The sequence below is a fragment of the Oncorhynchus tshawytscha genome, linkage group LG02 (genome assembly GCF_018296145.1).
Source record: "Oncorhynchus tshawytscha isolate Ot180627B linkage group LG02, Otsh_v2.0, whole genome shotgun sequence".
Lineage (NCBI taxonomy): Eukaryota > Metazoa > Chordata > Actinopteri > Salmoniformes > Salmonidae > Oncorhynchus > Oncorhynchus tshawytscha.
The window spans coordinates 38,804,631-38,821,686 of NC_056430.1; the positions used below are offsets into that span (position 1 = coordinate 38,804,631).

General features: G+C 41.4%; 1 protein-coding gene and 1 long non-coding RNA gene across 5 annotated transcripts in view; one reads left to right on the plus strand and one right to left on the minus strand.

Moving 5' to 3' along the window:
• Positions 1-1,520, minus strand: part of LOC121839401 — a 2,343-nt gene extending 823 nt beyond the window's left edge. The window contains exons 1-3 of the long non-coding RNA XR_006078939.1: positions 861-1,520; positions 685-762; positions 31-587 (exon numbers count right to left, since the gene is read on the minus strand). This is a non-coding gene — a long non-coding RNA (uncharacterized LOC121839401). The remainder of the gene's footprint in view (positions 1-30; positions 588-684; positions 763-860) is intronic.
• The window catches only part of LOC112215968 (E3 ubiquitin-protein ligase NRDP1), a 27,246-nt gene extending 10,386 nt beyond the window's left edge, over positions 1-16,860 (plus strand). For all 4 annotated transcript variants that reach the window (XM_024375523.2, XM_024375508.2, XM_024375500.2 and 1 more), the window contains 5 exons: positions 3,681-3,796; positions 7,958-8,229; positions 8,529-8,664; positions 10,244-10,347; positions 13,132-16,860. In XM_024375523.2, the coding sequence (XP_024231291.1) occupies positions 3,707-3,796; positions 7,958-8,229; positions 8,529-8,664; positions 10,244-10,347; positions 13,132-13,486 (957 nt within the window). In that variant the 5' untranslated portion in view covers positions 3,681-3,706 and the 3' untranslated portion in view covers positions 13,487-16,860. The remainder of the gene's footprint in view (positions 1-3,680; positions 3,797-7,957; positions 8,230-8,528; positions 8,665-10,243; positions 10,348-13,131) is intronic.
• Positions 16,861-17,056: the final 196 nt, after the last annotated feature.

Sequence of the window (17,056 nt, forward strand, 5' to 3'; positions counted from 1 at the left end):
ATAATCTCATGCAATGAAAAAGATATTCACCCGAAGCACTGATACTGCTTGACCTGTGGCAGTGGCCTGAAGTATGTAGTCAGGTGTTGTTGCCAGCCATAGCTTTCCACCAGCACCGTACCATCCTCCAGTCCAACCAGCTGTGGGATGTTGACCCCTGTCACAGTGCTGTCCTTCACAACAGCAGCAATCTCAGACAGTGTTCACTCTGGTCTTTCTGAAGAGCTGCTTGATGAGGCCAAAGCACCAGTCAGTCAAACTTGGTGTGGTCTGTGATCAGGAAGTGAAGGTCCAGACTGTGGTGGAGCTTGTGCATGGTCCGCCAGGCACAATAACAGAGCACAAACTTCTTGTTTTGGCCACTGCAGTTATCATAATTCAGGTCAACACATGATTTTCTCCAACTAGTTGGTGAAGAAATGGTGCATGTAGTTGACTGTGCTGCTGCCTTTGCTGGATGACATGCCTTCATCAATCAAGTAGTTGACTTGTTGTGGTATTCCTTCACAGCAGACACCAAACAAGCCAGATTTGCGAGGAGTTAAAAAGTAAATGGGACCTGGCATAGGGTCAGAAGGATAGTGCACCTGCAAACAACAAAAGAACATTTTAAGATAAGTTAATGAAAATAAAATGTAACGTAACTTATTTTTTATGCATCATTATCAGGTAAGTTTCACATACCTACAAATGTGCAGAGCAGCAGCACTGCATACAGAAAGAACATCATCTTGGAAACTGGAAGTATGACTACACGTACCTCTGGAAAATACAGAAATAATGTGAGCTCAATAAAAGTAGTGCCAATCATTTTGGAGGTCAATTAAATAATCAAAACTTGTTGTTTATGCTTTACATACCAAGTGTTGTCATCGATTCCTTGTAGAGACGCCACACTGCTGCTTTTGTCACATGGGATGGCAGCAGCTTTCCACCAAAGTGTTTGTGTCCTGGGTGGCGTCCTGGTAACACGATTGCATTATCGTCTGCGTAGTTGTTGAAGTTCACCACTTGCAAGTCCTCATGATTCAGGTGTAACCTGTGCTTGCTTGGGCCAGCTCTCTTTTTGATGGGAGGCATTAGACCATTCTCCTTGTATGACTGGTGGAGGAGAGTGTTCTACTGATGCTGAAAGACAAATTCCAGATTTTGGCATTATTATACAATAGATAGCCGTAATTACCGTCAGACACACCTAGCTAACTTGATGGGTCATGTAATCATCTGGCGAAGTGGAGTCTTTTGTTTAGACAAACCGATTTATCACAGCTAGCTAAAGTTAACCAAATAGGTTCAATGTTAGCTGGCTATAAATAAAAATACGAAATGTCATTCTGAGAACATTACTACACAGATCATAAACATAATGTGAGCCAGCCATCTAACGTCAGCTAGCTAACAGTCAGCTTCAACTTGGTATTTTGTTTATAAAGTGGTTCTTCCTGTAAAAGTTGCGTCATACTGCAGCACACCTTGCGGGCTGCCTCAGAATTCTGTGGCACGTTATTTGTCAGCCATTGTTGCCATTAGTGCTAGTTTGACCACCAGAGGGCATCTTTGAGAAGCTTTTGACAGTCTTCAATATTGACTGTACTAGGGAATTTTAAACCTTTTTTTATGTAAGAACATAGTATATGGGATTGCTTTTAAGAAATGTAGCTTAATTCTTTTGATTAATATTGTTTCTATTCCAAGAAAAATGAAAAACAAAACCCTTAGGGTTTCCGTTAGAAAAATATTGAGCTGTACAACTTGACAGGTCGGGAGTAGGCTACAGTACTAAGAGCTTAACATTTCCACACCCTAATGGTAAGATTCAGTGAAAATAAAACATTTCATTGATTTATCAAGACCAGTCCCCATGCTTGTCTCAGAGCAGTGCTGTCTTTTCCCCCTTCCACTTGTCTCTTCCATTCATTTCAAAAGAGAGCACTGATTATGCTTACTGGAAAATACTAACTCCCCCTTGCGCTGGTCTGGAGCAGTGACGCAGGGTACCATACTAAACCACAAATTACCTCTTAAGTCCCGCAGAATGATCTCAACTTTTAGTTGAGCAACCACTGTACATGGAGCTAGCTAGCTATTAAATAAGACGTCCTGTGTCGTTTCCATTCCTTGACCCGTTATTGTGTCAAGTCACTCTAGTTCATACTGACTGTGTACAATGCCATAATAATCATCTTTAGCCATCACCCAAACTCTGACCATTTCACTCGCTCTAGCAGAGGTGGTTAGGCTGTTTTCATGTTATCCTGAGCGTTGGTGACGAACTGTGCTCCTGGCAACAATTTTAATTACGCTTTTTTGCCAACATTTACTGACACCAGCCATATTAAGCCTGTGTTGAGCGTTTGTAAATTCATCAGTTATTCTGCGCTCTTGCACACTCAGACGAGAGTGCTCTGAAACAGTTGTTGCAGTGCATTTCTATTGAAATGGATACTTGCATAGTCAGGTCTTTTTTGTTAAGTTTTAATACGCGATTCATAAATAAACAAAAATTCAAAAGCTGCGTTAACCTACTGACCAGCTCAAATAGACAAAAGCGTTCTATATGGTAGACCAATCCAAACTCATCTCTCGGCATGTCCAGCCCACTCATTATCTCAGCCAATCATAGTGGGAAGGTTGCTGGCTTTTCCTGTGGCTTAACCAACTAGGCTCGTAATTTTTAACAATATTATTCGTATTTACACATGTTATACAAGTTTGTTATTAAGGCACATGAAAGTTCGCAAGTTCAAGAAAGCATTTCTGCCCTCCCAAAAACAAAAACATTTACGTTCAAACGGCTCTCCTGTGAAGTAGTGACCCGCGACATACGCCTAGTTTCCTGAAACGGGTCACAAATATTCATACTACAACTAGTCTTGGTCAAAAATAAAACCCACTTGCACTGTAGTGGGTAAGTGTCTTTTTTACAGCCCGTCTTGACACAATGAAATCACCTCAGAGAGGGTGTGCAGTAGATTCTGTTAATTTATGACAAGCCCTTTGCTTGTATTTCTGAAAGACGTCTCATCTAAGTGGGCTGATTTTTATATTGAAGTCATCACTCTGGTGTAAACTGTTAAAAAGGTCATCAATGCCATTACAGTACATGCCTGCTTTTGTAACGTGGTGTAGAATACTCATTCTAGTACTTTCCCCACTGTGCTGAATAGGCAGTGTATTCGCTTATTCAGAACTTACTTCAGTGCGTAGAGCACACGGTGTTCAAAAAGGTCACCAGCAGCAAACACTCATGTTACCATGTTTTATAGCTGAGGATTGGCGCACTTCCCTTTTTGAGGAAGGAAAGGAAAAGGCACACAAAGGCAATAGAATTCCTTTCTGTGTATCAGGTGTCCAATATTGAGCCTTTTTTAAATTTATTTTTTAGCAATGAACAAAAGATAATACACCAAATCTAGGCTAACTAATTAATTCAAGACTGGTTGAAGAGCTTTTTACTGTAAGTAACACAGCCATTAATTGTAGTGCCATCTCTAAGTGCCTTCCAATGTGCTGCCACATATAGGTTGTTTATTTTAAACATGGTTGAGTGATTTAACTTTTTTTCTGTGAGTATGTTCCATGTCGACTATGATCCTGTTCATGCATGATATGTAGGCATATGTTGTCATGTTTGATTGTATGTACTCTGTAGACTAACCATTTCCCTACCTGTGCTGCAGGTTGTAGTTGGTTCCGGTGATGTGCCATGGGCTACGACGTCACCCGGTTCCAGGGGGAAGTGGATGAGGACCTGCTGTGCCCCATCTGCAGTGGAGTCCTAGAGGAGCCCGTTCAGGTCAGTGACGTACACATCTCCGCACCATTTTAGCCGTTGGATTTCAGTGCTCTGAGAAATCACGGAAAATTAAGGAATTGTCAGTGTTGTAAATTCAGTTCCATTTCAGTGAAATAGGATCCAGTACTTGTCAGCTCGTTGATCACACACCTGCTGTGCCATTTCAGTCTAAGTTTTTGCAAATTTCTCAATTTTCAGTCCTATAGGCTGTGCGCAGGCCATTTTATTTTGTAGTGCTACAAAGTGATTATAAACCAGGTCGTTCGAGTCCTGGATGCTGATTGGCTGAAAGCTGTGGTATACAGTGCATTCGGGAAGTATTCAGACCACTTGTTTTTTTATATAACATTCTATTGGTTGCTAGGAATTTTGTATAATAATTTACTTTGAAAAACGTTTTGAATCCAGTGTAATTTTGTGTATCAGTTCATAAACCATGTGCCATGGAATCGGTACATCAACTAAACTGAACAACAATATAAACTAAACATGCAACAATTTCAATGATTTTACTGAATTACAGTTCATTTAAGGAAATCCGTCAATTGAAATTGAAATTGAAATAAATTCTGCCCTAATCTATGGATTTCACATGACTGAGTAAGGGAAAATGTGTTCTGATTGGCAGGGATATTAGTATAGACACAAATACTCAGTTTCCTCAGCTGTCCTGATCCTGCAGGTGAAAAAGACGTATGTGGAGGTCCTGGGCTGGCGTGGTTACATGTGGTCTGCGGTTGTGAGGACTGTTGGACGTACTGCTAAATTCTTTAAAACGACAGAGGTGGTTTATGGTAGAGAAATTAACATTCAATTCTCTGGCAACAGCTCTGGTGGACCCAATTGCACACTCCCTCAACTTGAGACATCTGTTGTGTTGTGTGACAACTGCACATTTTAGTGGCCTTTTATTGTCCCCCAGCACAAGGTGCACCTGTGTAATGATAATGCTGTTTAATCAGCTTCTTGATATGCCACATCTGTCAGGTGGCTGGATCATCTTGGCAAATGAGAAATGCTCACTAACAGGGATGTAAACAAATTTGAGAGAAATAACCCTTTTTATGCATGGAACATTTCTGGGATCTATATTTAATCTCATGAAACATGGGACCAACACTTTACATGTTGCGTTTTTATATTTTTGTAAAGTATATTTTGCAATCGATATAGAACAGCTATCAATTTTTTGGTCCTTAAATGAAGCTGGTATACTTTTTTTTTTTTTCTCACAATTTTTTAAAACCAATTTTGGTCTTTAATGCTGGCCCGAACGACAAGTTACTTACTTTCTCCCCCTTCCACTTGCCTCTTCCATTTTTGCCGTAATGCTGTAATTAGTCCAACAGCCCTTAGCCTTAGTATATTGGTCATATACCACACCCCCTCTGGCTTTATAGCTTAACTATATTTTCTGCAGTGCTCTTGCTGCTATGCTGTTTTTGCATTTCTGTATACAGTATATCACTGGACTTGTAATTTGATTCTCTATGATGAAGCTCCAGTGAAGACTATTCATTGCTAGTGAAAGGTGAAAGCGATTAGACATATGAGAATAGCCCCATCTTGGCCAGGAAAGAGATGGGCAGAGAGAAAGGACAGGGAGGAGAGCTTAAAGGGCAGTCTGCTTTCAGTGGGATGCTGTGTCAGCAAGGGGGAGAGAGGAGTGGACAAGAGGAAGAGCGGAGAGGACAGGACAGCGAGAGAGCGACCGAGGACAGGAGGGAGGGAAGAAGGCAATTTGGAGAGATGAGCTCTGCATGGAGATCTGTTCGTTCTTTTTAAAGATGAATCAATGTGCCCAATGTTTGTAGTGATGCATAAAGATGGGGCAGAGGTGAAAGGACTAGGGATAGAAGAAGTGAGTGGAGATGCCTTGTCCTGTTAATGTAAATAAAGCATAAGGATACTAGTATAACAAACACAGCTCCCAAACTGGAACCAGCCATGAGGTGAGTGGCTTTAAATAGACACTATTGATTCTACCTACCTGCAGAGGATAGCATTGTTTTGCTACATGTTTGCCCTTGGAGTAAATAGTTGCTGGTTTGTGCTTTTTATAGTACATAACACTTTGTCCAGCCTAGGCATTTCTTTGTGTGTGTGTGTGTGTGTGTGTGTGTGTGTGTTGGTCAATTTCCTGTGGTAGTAAGTATTCTTTGTTTTGGAGTGTTTTTGTGAGTGTGATGGCACCGGTCTGTGGGCACGTGTGTTCATGCGTTGGTAGGTTAATTCGGCAAGAAGGTAGTGTGGTAGTACAACGTCACTTCCAGCCAATGTTGCCTATGCATTCTGAGCTGTCGTAGGACTTTGCACAGCGTGCTGGCAGCAGTAAAGGAATGTGGACATAACTGCCGTAGGGCTTTCAGTGGAGACGCATACAGTATACTGAGAGAGAGAGGGAATGATTGGAATTGTTTGCTTGCATCTGCACTCGGCTGTGTCTGCTGCTTACTCTGGCATCCCCTGCATGGGCCTGGACAGATAGTATGTACACTATAATACAGTGCCTTCACATTTTGGTGTTACAGCCTGAAATGTAAAAAAATTAAGTTATTTTTGTCAATGACATACACACAATACCCCATAATGTCAGTGGAATTTTGTTTTTAGAAATGTTTACAAATAATAATAAAAAATGTCTTGAGTGAATAATTATTAAACTCCTTTTTATGGCAAACCTAAATAAGTTTAGGAGTACACAATTGCTTAGCAAGTCACATCAATTACATGGACTCACTCTGTGTGCAATAATAGTGTTTTAATATGATTTTTGAATGACTACCTCATCGCTGTACCCCACACGTACAATTATCTGTAAGTCCGCCAGTCGAGCAATGCATGTTAAACACCGATTCAACCACAAAGACCAGGGAAGATTTCCAATGCCTAGCAAAGAATGGCATCTATTGGTAGATGGACTGGTGAATTTATAAATTACACTTTGGATAGTGTATCAATACACCAAGTCACTACGAAGATACAGGTGTGTGTAGACCACTGACACACAATCTCTATTTAATCCATTTAAATTCCGGCTGTAATACAACAAAATGTGGAACAAGTCGAGGGGTGTGAATACTTTCTGAAGGCGCTGTACATCAGAGACCTGAGTGAAAGCTGTATAATTCCCATGCCCTGCTGAGAGTGTTGACATCTTCCAGACTGAAAGAATGGGAGGGAGAGAGGGAGTGGAATAAACAGAGGTTAGGTGTGCACAGAGCCATGTATTTAGAGATTTGGGCCATTGAGGTTTCTTTATGATGATGCGTTTACATGACATCGCAACATTCTTTATGGCAGCCATGTTAGCGAAACAACATTTTTGGTGTATCTGAATAAATCACCATGGGAGCATACCAGAGTTGCGACTTTTTTATTTTCTTTAGCCATGTTAGCGCCCCATTTGACATTTACATGGAGAATATTTATTCCTAGCTAACTGTGTGGACTGTCCCAGGGCTGGGCTGGGTGGTTATAATTTATACTCCCTCTGGGGCCCCAGTATGAATCAGCAGCACTGCAGCATAGAACTCTACTGTAGTGGGAGGAATCAGGACTAGGACTGTCTGAAATGGTACCAGGGCCCTGGTCAAAAGTACTGGACTATATAGGAAATAGGGTGCCATTTCAGACTCACCCAGGGACTGCATGGGAAACTGGGCAAGAAGGTCTCTGGGGAATCCATTGCTACCCAGTAGCGGCTGTAGCTTAGAGCTTTCTTCCCGACTCACCCAGGGACTGTAATGGGAATGGCTATTGTAGCCAACAGAAGCTAGCCAGCCCGTCGCTAGCTTAGCATCACGCAGTGATCTCATCACTGCCATCTACTGATTTCATCAGTACCGTCACCCCTGCATTGAGATCTTCACACACAGCAGAACTGCTATCCCCAAATGTAACCATACTTGCTGAACTCCTCCTTCACTGCTAATGCCTTTAGCTTTTTTATAATGCCCTCTTCCTCTTGTCATTTTAAGAATTTAATCTTTGAATTAAAATGTCTGCCAACATGTTTTTAACAGCAAAATGGTCATATATTATAGATTTTATATTGACAGAAAATATATTTTTAATAGAAACGTGCATTTTTGTCGGAGCAGGTCAATTAGCATTTGCTCTCCATTTCTTCCTCCGTGTCCCTCCTTCTCCCTCCCTTAGGCCCCTCACTGTGAGCACGCCTTCTGCAATGCCTGCATCACCCAGTGGTTCTCGCAGCAGCAGATATGCCCCGTGGACCGCAGCGTGGTGACGCTGGCCCACCTGCGTCCCGTGCCCCGCATCATGCGCAACATGCTCTCCAAGCTGCAAATCAACTGCGACAACGCTGGCTTTGGCTGCGTTGCCATGCTGCGCCTGGACCAGCTGCAGTCTCACCTCAGGGACTGCCAGCACAACCCCAAGAGGCCCGTCCAGTGTGAGCAGGGCTGCGGGTGAGTGGGGTTGGCTCCAACAAAGGCGTTCGCCAAAACTCTATTTTGGGGCATGTTTTGTTACTTATTTAAATGATATAGGTAAAGCTGTGAAACTGAATGTCATCTGTATGAGCACAACCAAAGAGGGGGTGAGAATCAGGTTGGGAAACTCTGCTGTAGGTGAGTAGCGCTACTGGCTCTGGGTTAGTAGGTGTAGGGTATTGGCTAAAGGTTGTAGTTAGTTTACTGGGGCTGTGGGTGAGTTGGTTGCACTAAAAGGCTGTTGCTGAATTATGTCCTCCCTCTTTCCCCCTCAGTCTGGAGATGCCTAAAGATGAGGCGTCTAGCCATAACTGCATCAAACACCTGCGCAGCGTGGTGCAGCAACAGCAGGGCAAGATCGCAGACCTGGAGAAGGCCTCTGCTGAACACAAGCACCAGCTAGCGGAGCAGGTTTGTGTGTGTCTGCATTTGTACGTATGTGTGCATGTTCGTGCGTGCGTATGTGCAGTACCAGTCAAAAGTTTGGATACGGCTACTCATTCCAGGGTTTTTCTTTATTTTCACTATTTTCTACATTGTATAATAATAGTGAAGACATCAAAACTATGAAATAACACATGGAATCGTGTAGTAACTAAAAAAGTGTTAAACAAATCCAAATATATTTTATAAGTAGCCACCCTTTGCCTAGATGACAGCTTTGCACACTCTTGGCATTCTCTCAACCAGCTTCATGAGTTAGTCACCTGGAATGCATTTCAATTAACAGGTGTGCCTTGTTAGTTTGTGGACTTTATTTTCTTCTTAATGCTTTTAAGCCAATCAGTTGTGCGTAAATCAGGCCTTCATGGTCGAATTACTGCAAAGAAACCACTACTAAAGCACACCAATAAGAAAAAGAGACTTGCTTGGGCTAAGAAACACGAGCAATGGACATTAGACTGATGGTAATCTGTCCTTTGGTCTGATGAGTCCAAATTTGAGATTTTTGGTTTCAACCCCCATGTCTTTGTGAGACGCATATTAGGTGACGAATGATCTCCGCTTGTGTAGTTCCCACTGTGAAGTATGTAGGTTGGGGTGCTTCACTGGTGACACTGTTAGTGATTTATTTAGAATTCAAGGCACACTTAACCATTTTGGCTACCACAGCATTCTGCAGCCATACGCCATCCCATCTGGTTTGTGCTTAGTGGGACTATCATTTGTTTTTCAACAGGACAATGACCCAACACCCCTCTAGGCAGGGGTGCCGCCAGGGGTTTTGTGCCCCATGAAAATATATAATACAGAGGCTCTCTGGATGTTGTTTTACTTTTTGCCAAAAACAAGAAAAGAAAAAGAAACCATTAGACTTGTAAATAAAATATTATATTAATGATAGGTATGTTTTCTTCAATATTAAATTAACCTAATGTTCTACATTGTTTTAGGGCTCCTGTTAGTCACAGGCCCTTAGAATCGTCCTAACTTTCCTCCCTATACGCACCCCTGCCTCCAGGCTGTGTAAGGGCAATTCGACCAAGGAGGGTGGTTGTGTGCTGCATCAGATGACCAGGCCTCCACAATCACCTCAACCCAATTGAGATAATTTGGGATGGGTTGGACTGCAGAGTGAAGAAAAACAGCCAACAAGTGCCCTGCATATGTGGGAACTCCTTTAAGACTGTTGGAAAAGCATTCCAGGTGAAGCTGGTTGAGAGAAAGCCAAGAGTGTGCAAAAGGTGGCTACTTTGAAGAATCTCAAATATAAAATATATTTTGTTTAACACTTGTTTGGTTATTACATGATTCCATAGGTGTTATTTCATAGTTTGATGTCTTCACTATTATTCTACAATGTAGAAAATAGTAACGCATAAAGAAAAACCCTTGAATGAGTATTGTGTGTCCAAACTTTTGACTGGTACTGTAAGTGTGCTTATGCTTTCACTGGTGTGTGTCAGTGCCTGTACATCTGAGTCTATCTGGTTGATATTGCGTCAGCATTGTCTGCTAGCCCATTGTGGTGTCTCTTCTCTGCCTCCAGAAACGGGACATCCAGTTACTGAAGGCGTACATGAGGGCCATCCGCAGTGCCAACCCCAACTTGCAGAACCTGGAGGACACCATTGAGTACAATGAGATCCTGGAGTGAGTGGATTATTAAGCACTGTGGTGCACAGAACACTTCACAATCAGACAGTATAACTTACTATGCTGTAGGGGGCTGCATTCCCGCGGGACCCGACAGATCATTGCGGCGCGGTCAACATTTTTCATGCGGTCAGTCAGACAGACAACATTGGGATTCAAATATTTTTGGGTCCTGCAGATTAAGGCTATTTGGAAACGGTCATCTTTCTGTTTTGTATGCGTTAGCCAATCTGTTGTATTAAAATCACCTCTTTGTCACACTATTCACCCTCATAATTCTCTGCTTCAAGTTCAGTATCCTATGGGCTACCTCTCCTAGTTGGGCATTCAAGATCAAGTGCACTTATAAGGCTATATACAGTGCCTTCATAAAGTTTCACACACCTTTACCTTTTCCCCATTTTGTTGTTACAGCCTTTTTTTATATATAAAAAAAAAAATGGTTTAAATGGAGATTTTGTGTCACTGGTCTACACACAATACCCCATAAAGTTGAATTATGTTCTTAGAAAATTTGACAAATTAATGAAAAATTAAACGCTGATATGTCTTGTCAATCAATAAGTATTCAACCCCTTTGTTATGTATGGCAAGCCTAAATAAGTTCAGGAGTAAAAATGTGCTTAATTCACAAGTTGCATGGACTTGCTCTGACTGCAATAACAGTGTTTAACATTAATATTTTTGGAATGACTCTGTCCCCAACACATACAATTATCAGTTGAGCAGTGAATTTCAAACACCGATTCAACCACAGAGACCAGGGAAGTTTTTCAATGCCTCAAAAGAAGGGCACCTATTGGTAGATTCTTAAAAAAAACAGACATTGAATATCCCTTTGAGCATGGTGAAGTTATTAATTATACTTTGGATGGTGTATCAATACACCCAGTCACTACTAAGATACAGGCATCCTGGGGCGGCAGGGTAGCCTAGTGGTTAGAGCGTTGGACTAGTAACCGGAAGGTTGCAAGTTCAAACCCCCGAGCTGACAAATCTGTCGTTCTGCCCCTGAACAGGCAGTTAACCCACTGTTCCTAGGCCGTCATTGAAAATAATAATTTGTTCTTAACTGACTTGCCTAGTTAACTAAAGGTAAAAATAAAATAAAAAATTTAAAAAGTCCTTCCTAACTCAGTTGCCGGAGAGGAAGGAAACTGCTCAGGGATTTCACCATGAGGCCAATGGTGACTTTAAAATAGTTACAAAGTTGAATGACTATGATAGGAGAACTGAGGATGGGTCAACAACATTGTAGTTACTCTACAATACTAACCTAATTGACATAGTGAAAATAAGGAACTCTGTACAGAATAAAAAATATTCCAAAACATGCATCCTGTTTACAAAATGTGGAGTAAATCAAGGGTCATGAATACTTTCTGAAGGCACTGTATGTGTGGTCTCAATTAAATGCATGGGCCGAGATGCACGGCACAGTTACAGGGATTTTGTTTGCCATTGAAATCCTTGGGCTGGCTTTTAAAAATAAATTACAAAAAAATGAGTACTGATTTTGTTTGAGCAAAGGAACACAGCATTAGCCATGGCAAAATACATTGAATTGTAGGAAATTTGCTTTAAAACGGCAACATTTTCTCTCAGTTCCATGAAGAAATGTGTAGAATTGCAGGAAATTGGGTTAAAAATGCATCAATGTCTATCTACACTGCCAAGATGGGGGGTCCTCTAAAATGTTATCTGAACTGCCAACTCCACCACCTAAGCCCCTTTTTTGATCCAGAAAAACCCAGAGTTATCTTTCCAAGGAAGTTAACATAAATATGATTTAGTCTACAGTGTCTGGAAATAAATATTGATAATGAAACTAAGTGGAGGGTGCTCAACCAACATGAGTCAAGGTGCAACCAAAAAAATGCTATCATCATTTAAAAGGAAAAGGCACCTTTCCCGTTTTACCAGCTTAAATATTAATACCCCTTTTTTTTTGTGTATCTCTGCCACAAATAGTCTCGCTCCGAGAAGGTGGGTCAAAGGCTATGCAAAATGTAAGCGAATGTGCATGTGTCCACTCATCATTCTTACTGCTTCAAGTTCAGAAGCCTACTTCTCCTCTCCTAGTTAGGAGATCAGGTGCGCGTGTGGTCTTTAAATAGAGCAGGCTATATGCATGGGTGGAGCAGCACTTGGCACTTATCTTTCCAAGGGAATTGTACTTCCTAAATATGATGTAAGCTATAGTTTAGGCCTACTACATTGACTGGAAATAAATATTGGTCACCCATAGTTGTCTCTGCCTGCAAATCGTCCCACTCCTATTAAGGTAGGCAATGTTATACAAAAAACATAGTTTAAGAGAAAGTCCGTTCTTGTTTCAACTCTCTTTCAAACGACGTCTAGCCTAGTGGCTGATGTAGCCCAGTACCTAATACTGATAGCCTAATGTAATGGACCACGTGAGAATCTCTGGTAACCTATTTCTTGGATTATTTTTTGCAAATTTAAATATTGCCTATCGAGTGCAACATTGCTGGGACCATTGCTGCTCAGCGAGGTGTGTCACATATGCCTAAAATAACATTTGGGTGACTGCGGTCGGCTTCACTACCAGTTCTTGTTGATGGGAGTTGGACAAAAAGCCAGCAGGCGGGTGCGGTATGAAAAGCTGCATGAGGGGGATGAAGAAATCAGTTCTGCGTAGACCTCTGCTACGCTGCAACACTTTCCACTTTTGAGGCATATTCATGAATTATGTTGATAATAATAACCATTATAATAGCCCAACTCTCCTCTCATCCTCCCCTCTACCTCTCCTCCTAGGTGGGTGAACTCCCTCCAGCCGGCTCGGGTCACCCGCTGGGGCGGCATGATCTCAACGCCAGACGCTGTCCTCCAGGCGGTCATCAAACGCTCGCTCATCGACAGCGGCTGCCCGCCTTCCATCGTCAACGACCTTATCGAGAATGCCCACGAGAGGAACTGGCCCGCCGGCCTGGCCACGCTGGAAACGCGGCAGATGAACCGGCGCTACTATGAGAATTACGTGGCCAAGCGTATCCCAGGGAAACAGGCGGTGGTGGTGATGGCCTGTGAGAACCAGCATATGGGGGAGGACATGATCCTGGAGCCAGGCCTGGTCATGATCTTTGCCCATGGGGTGGAGGAGATACTATGACCCGGCTGGGGGTGGTGGAGAGCAGAGAGGGGGAGACTGACTGACCTGAATTGAACAAAGGAGAGGAGGGAGCAGCGGATGCTATGACACTTATGTCTGCGTACTGAATGGCACCCTATTCCCCATAGGCCCTGGTCAAAAGTAGTGCAACTATATAGGGAATAGGGTGCCATTTTGAATGTAGCCTATGACACAGCAAGAGCAGGGGAAGATCCTATGACAGGGCAGGTTTTAAGAAGATGATATGACACCAATAGAAGGCTTTAGAGGGTTAACTATGACAATCGGGGGTATGGTAGTATCGAGTGGGGGTGTTGGAGGGATAGGTAAAAATTGTTGGGGGGGGGCGGAGAAAGAGTCTCCAACTAAGAGGGAAGAGGAAATAGAAGTGTGAAGGGTAAACATCCTGAAGGAGACACACTAAATCAGGATTACCCTGCTCTCTCTGCCTTAAACACGTTTATTATTTAGAGAAATTAAAACTTAACATGGATTGATCAGTCATAGGAAGAAACAAACAAACAAACAAGATTGTAGCATAATCTGCCTTCTCCCCGCCCACACTGCTGCTGACAAAATATCCCATTGGCTGACTATAATGAGATGACTCATCGGCCCCCTCCATAGCTTCCAGTTATATATGACTCATAGAGAATTATAGAGGTCTCTAGTGGCCAAAAGGCCGTATTAGCATGGGCAGCGCCATTGAGGCCTTCCACCATTTTAATGTCGTCAACTGGGTGGGACTTCCAACATCATTGGCTGTGGAACCTGTTGGAGTCATGTCCAAAATTGACTACTTCAAAATTGAGATTGCCTCAATGGCACTGCCCATGCTGTCAGATGCTATAATGGCACAGAAACAAAGAGTCCTTTCTCTCTATGGTGTGACTTCATCAGAAACTCATTTATCAATAATAAAGCTAACATATATGCAATCTAAGCATACTTCATTGCAAAGTCCAAAAACATTTTAATTTTTTTTTATTGAGACTATCTGTTGGATTTCAAGTCAACACATTTCTTCAGATTGTTCTGAAGAAAGCTCAGGACCCCTTTGAGACAGATGTGTTCTTTAGCTCTCTGTATCTATTACCATGGCATTCTCTCTTTGGGCCAGAAAATGTGGGTTATTTCCTGCTTAGGAGAAGGAATGCATGCTGGGATTGGTTAAGTGAATCCTATTGGATGTGCTCTGCTGTATGTGAGCCCTGGGAGGCACATAGAAAGGGGGAACTGCTGAACAAAAACACAGAGCACGTGGATCGCTATTGTTTGCAAGGACGTTTGGACCAACTACATTTCCCATCATTACTGCATCACCTTCCTCTTTGTCAACAACAGACCTTGTTCCTCCTTGGGATGCAGAGCTGATCAAGAATGTCACTCAAATGGTGGGAAAAGGAGTAGTGGATGGACAGAGTCCTGGTGAAGGGTGTGGACTTGGATTTTTTTTTAATTAAAAAAATTGACGGTCTTGACTTCCATGCCTTATATTTTTGTAAAGTTATTGTGTATTTGATTTTCTGAGTTATTGAGTGTCCTATGTTGAACTTTTTCTTTTATGATGCTATCTATATAGTTGGTGTGAAGTGGGTCCAATTTGTATGAAAACAAAGCATTTTATCCACAGCAATTATGTAAAAATTTACATCAACCAAAAGTCTTCGGTTTTTGTTAAATTATTTTAATTTGGTTTACCTTGTCAAAAAGCATAAACCTAACACCACCGTATGTCATGTAGCTTATTCTAATATGTTGTGTCCAGTCATACATTAAGTACTTCTCTGTGGCGTTGGTGATTTGTAATGTTGTTCCCGGATGAGGTTAGGTGATTTGTCACCCTGAATACATCACCACAGTGAGCAAAGATGTTACTGCTACTTTTTTCCCTAACAGTTTAGACTATTCTGGCTTAAATCATTCAAGCAGTGATAGTCTACTGGCATGCTTTCATTTCAGCATTTTTATTGATTATTGTATAACTCACTTGTTCGTTTGCGAACAAAACTATTGATTTGTGTTACTTCAAACTAATGAACACAAGTTCACACACACATTTTACCTCTGCTTATTCTGGAAATGAATTAAATTCATTTTCTGGGGGTGACTGAATAAAAATTCACATACTCACACTCAGAGGAAGTAGTTGAAGCTTAACCAAGGTCTAGACTCCTCCTGAGAGCTGCTACAAAGCTGGAACATAGCCTTAATCCACTTCCTCACTCTGCATGGCTGGCTCTCTTTGCTCTGTCAGTTAGGTGCCTTGATATGATACATGTATGGAACTAAAACTCCGGTCCTGAAGGGCTGTGTGTCGAGCCAAGTATACATCTCAAGCTGTTTTTTTTAAATGTTTTTTTTTTTTTTTACATTTCCTTTAATGGTATTGTACTCTTACTTCTTTTGGATACCCAAATCAAAGCCTTGTAAAGTGATTTGAAGTAATGGGGTTAGTGAGATGAGATCACTAAGTAGCTTGTCGAGCATAGGTACACACAAACATCCCTCCAAGACTTGCGTTTCAGATCCTTACTATTATTCTTTGTAGTGTTATGTGGCTTTGTCACCTGTGCAGATTCAGTTAGAATCAATGGTATGAATAGAGGGCTTTGTTGTATTTTCCTAGAGGATGGATGAACTACAATACAGTCAACAAAAAGGAGATGGACAAAGTGTTGATAAAACTTCTGAATAATTAATGAAGGATTAATGGCTAGAACCTCCACTTTACTATTCAGAAATCTAGAGAGCAATGAGAGACTGGGAAAATATATATTTTGATGTTAAATACTGCAATCTAGGGGGTATTTACTAGGAACCAAATGCAAGCAAACGGGTCAAAACGAGGACGGCTTGACCTGAACTTGTCCAATAAGAAAGGGCTGGTTTTAGTTTCAATGTTTTCCGTTGCGAAACATTTTGCTACATGCCCTTAGGAATACACCCCTGTAGTCAAGAAGTGACTGGGGTGTATTCATTATGTCTTGCAATGGAAATGTTTACCGTTTGATGCAAACAGGGAGAGCCCTACCTGAATTTGTCCAATAGAAACTAGTTTTCACTGCAAAACATCTTCCGTTTGCAGTGAACGGGATCGCAACAGAATCTGTGTAATGAATACACCTGTCTGCCTTTTTCACTTATTCATATGCAGTAGTCTTGTAAATGTTGTGTGTGTTACTGTGATGATGATGATTAATAATACCACAGAACTGGGGAAGAATTACACATTTATTGTAAATTTAAGATTTATTGTAAATAGCTCCCTACATATCAATATACATATACTGAGGCACTTCGATTTCTGTATCTATCCATATAAATTTTGATTTTGTGAGATTTGTGGTTTCATTAAAAGCTGATAAGAATTCCTGGTTGTTTGGAATGTTGTATTATGTTAATTTATTTTATTACTAAACCTTTTGTATATATAAATAAGGGAATAAAATGTATTTCCAAATACAAGGGGAAATCTTTCCCCGTGAAAAGCATTCAAGTATAAAGGCCTAAACCATGTTTCAACTTGTTCATGTATTGAAGTCATATTGATGATGAAATATTCCACCT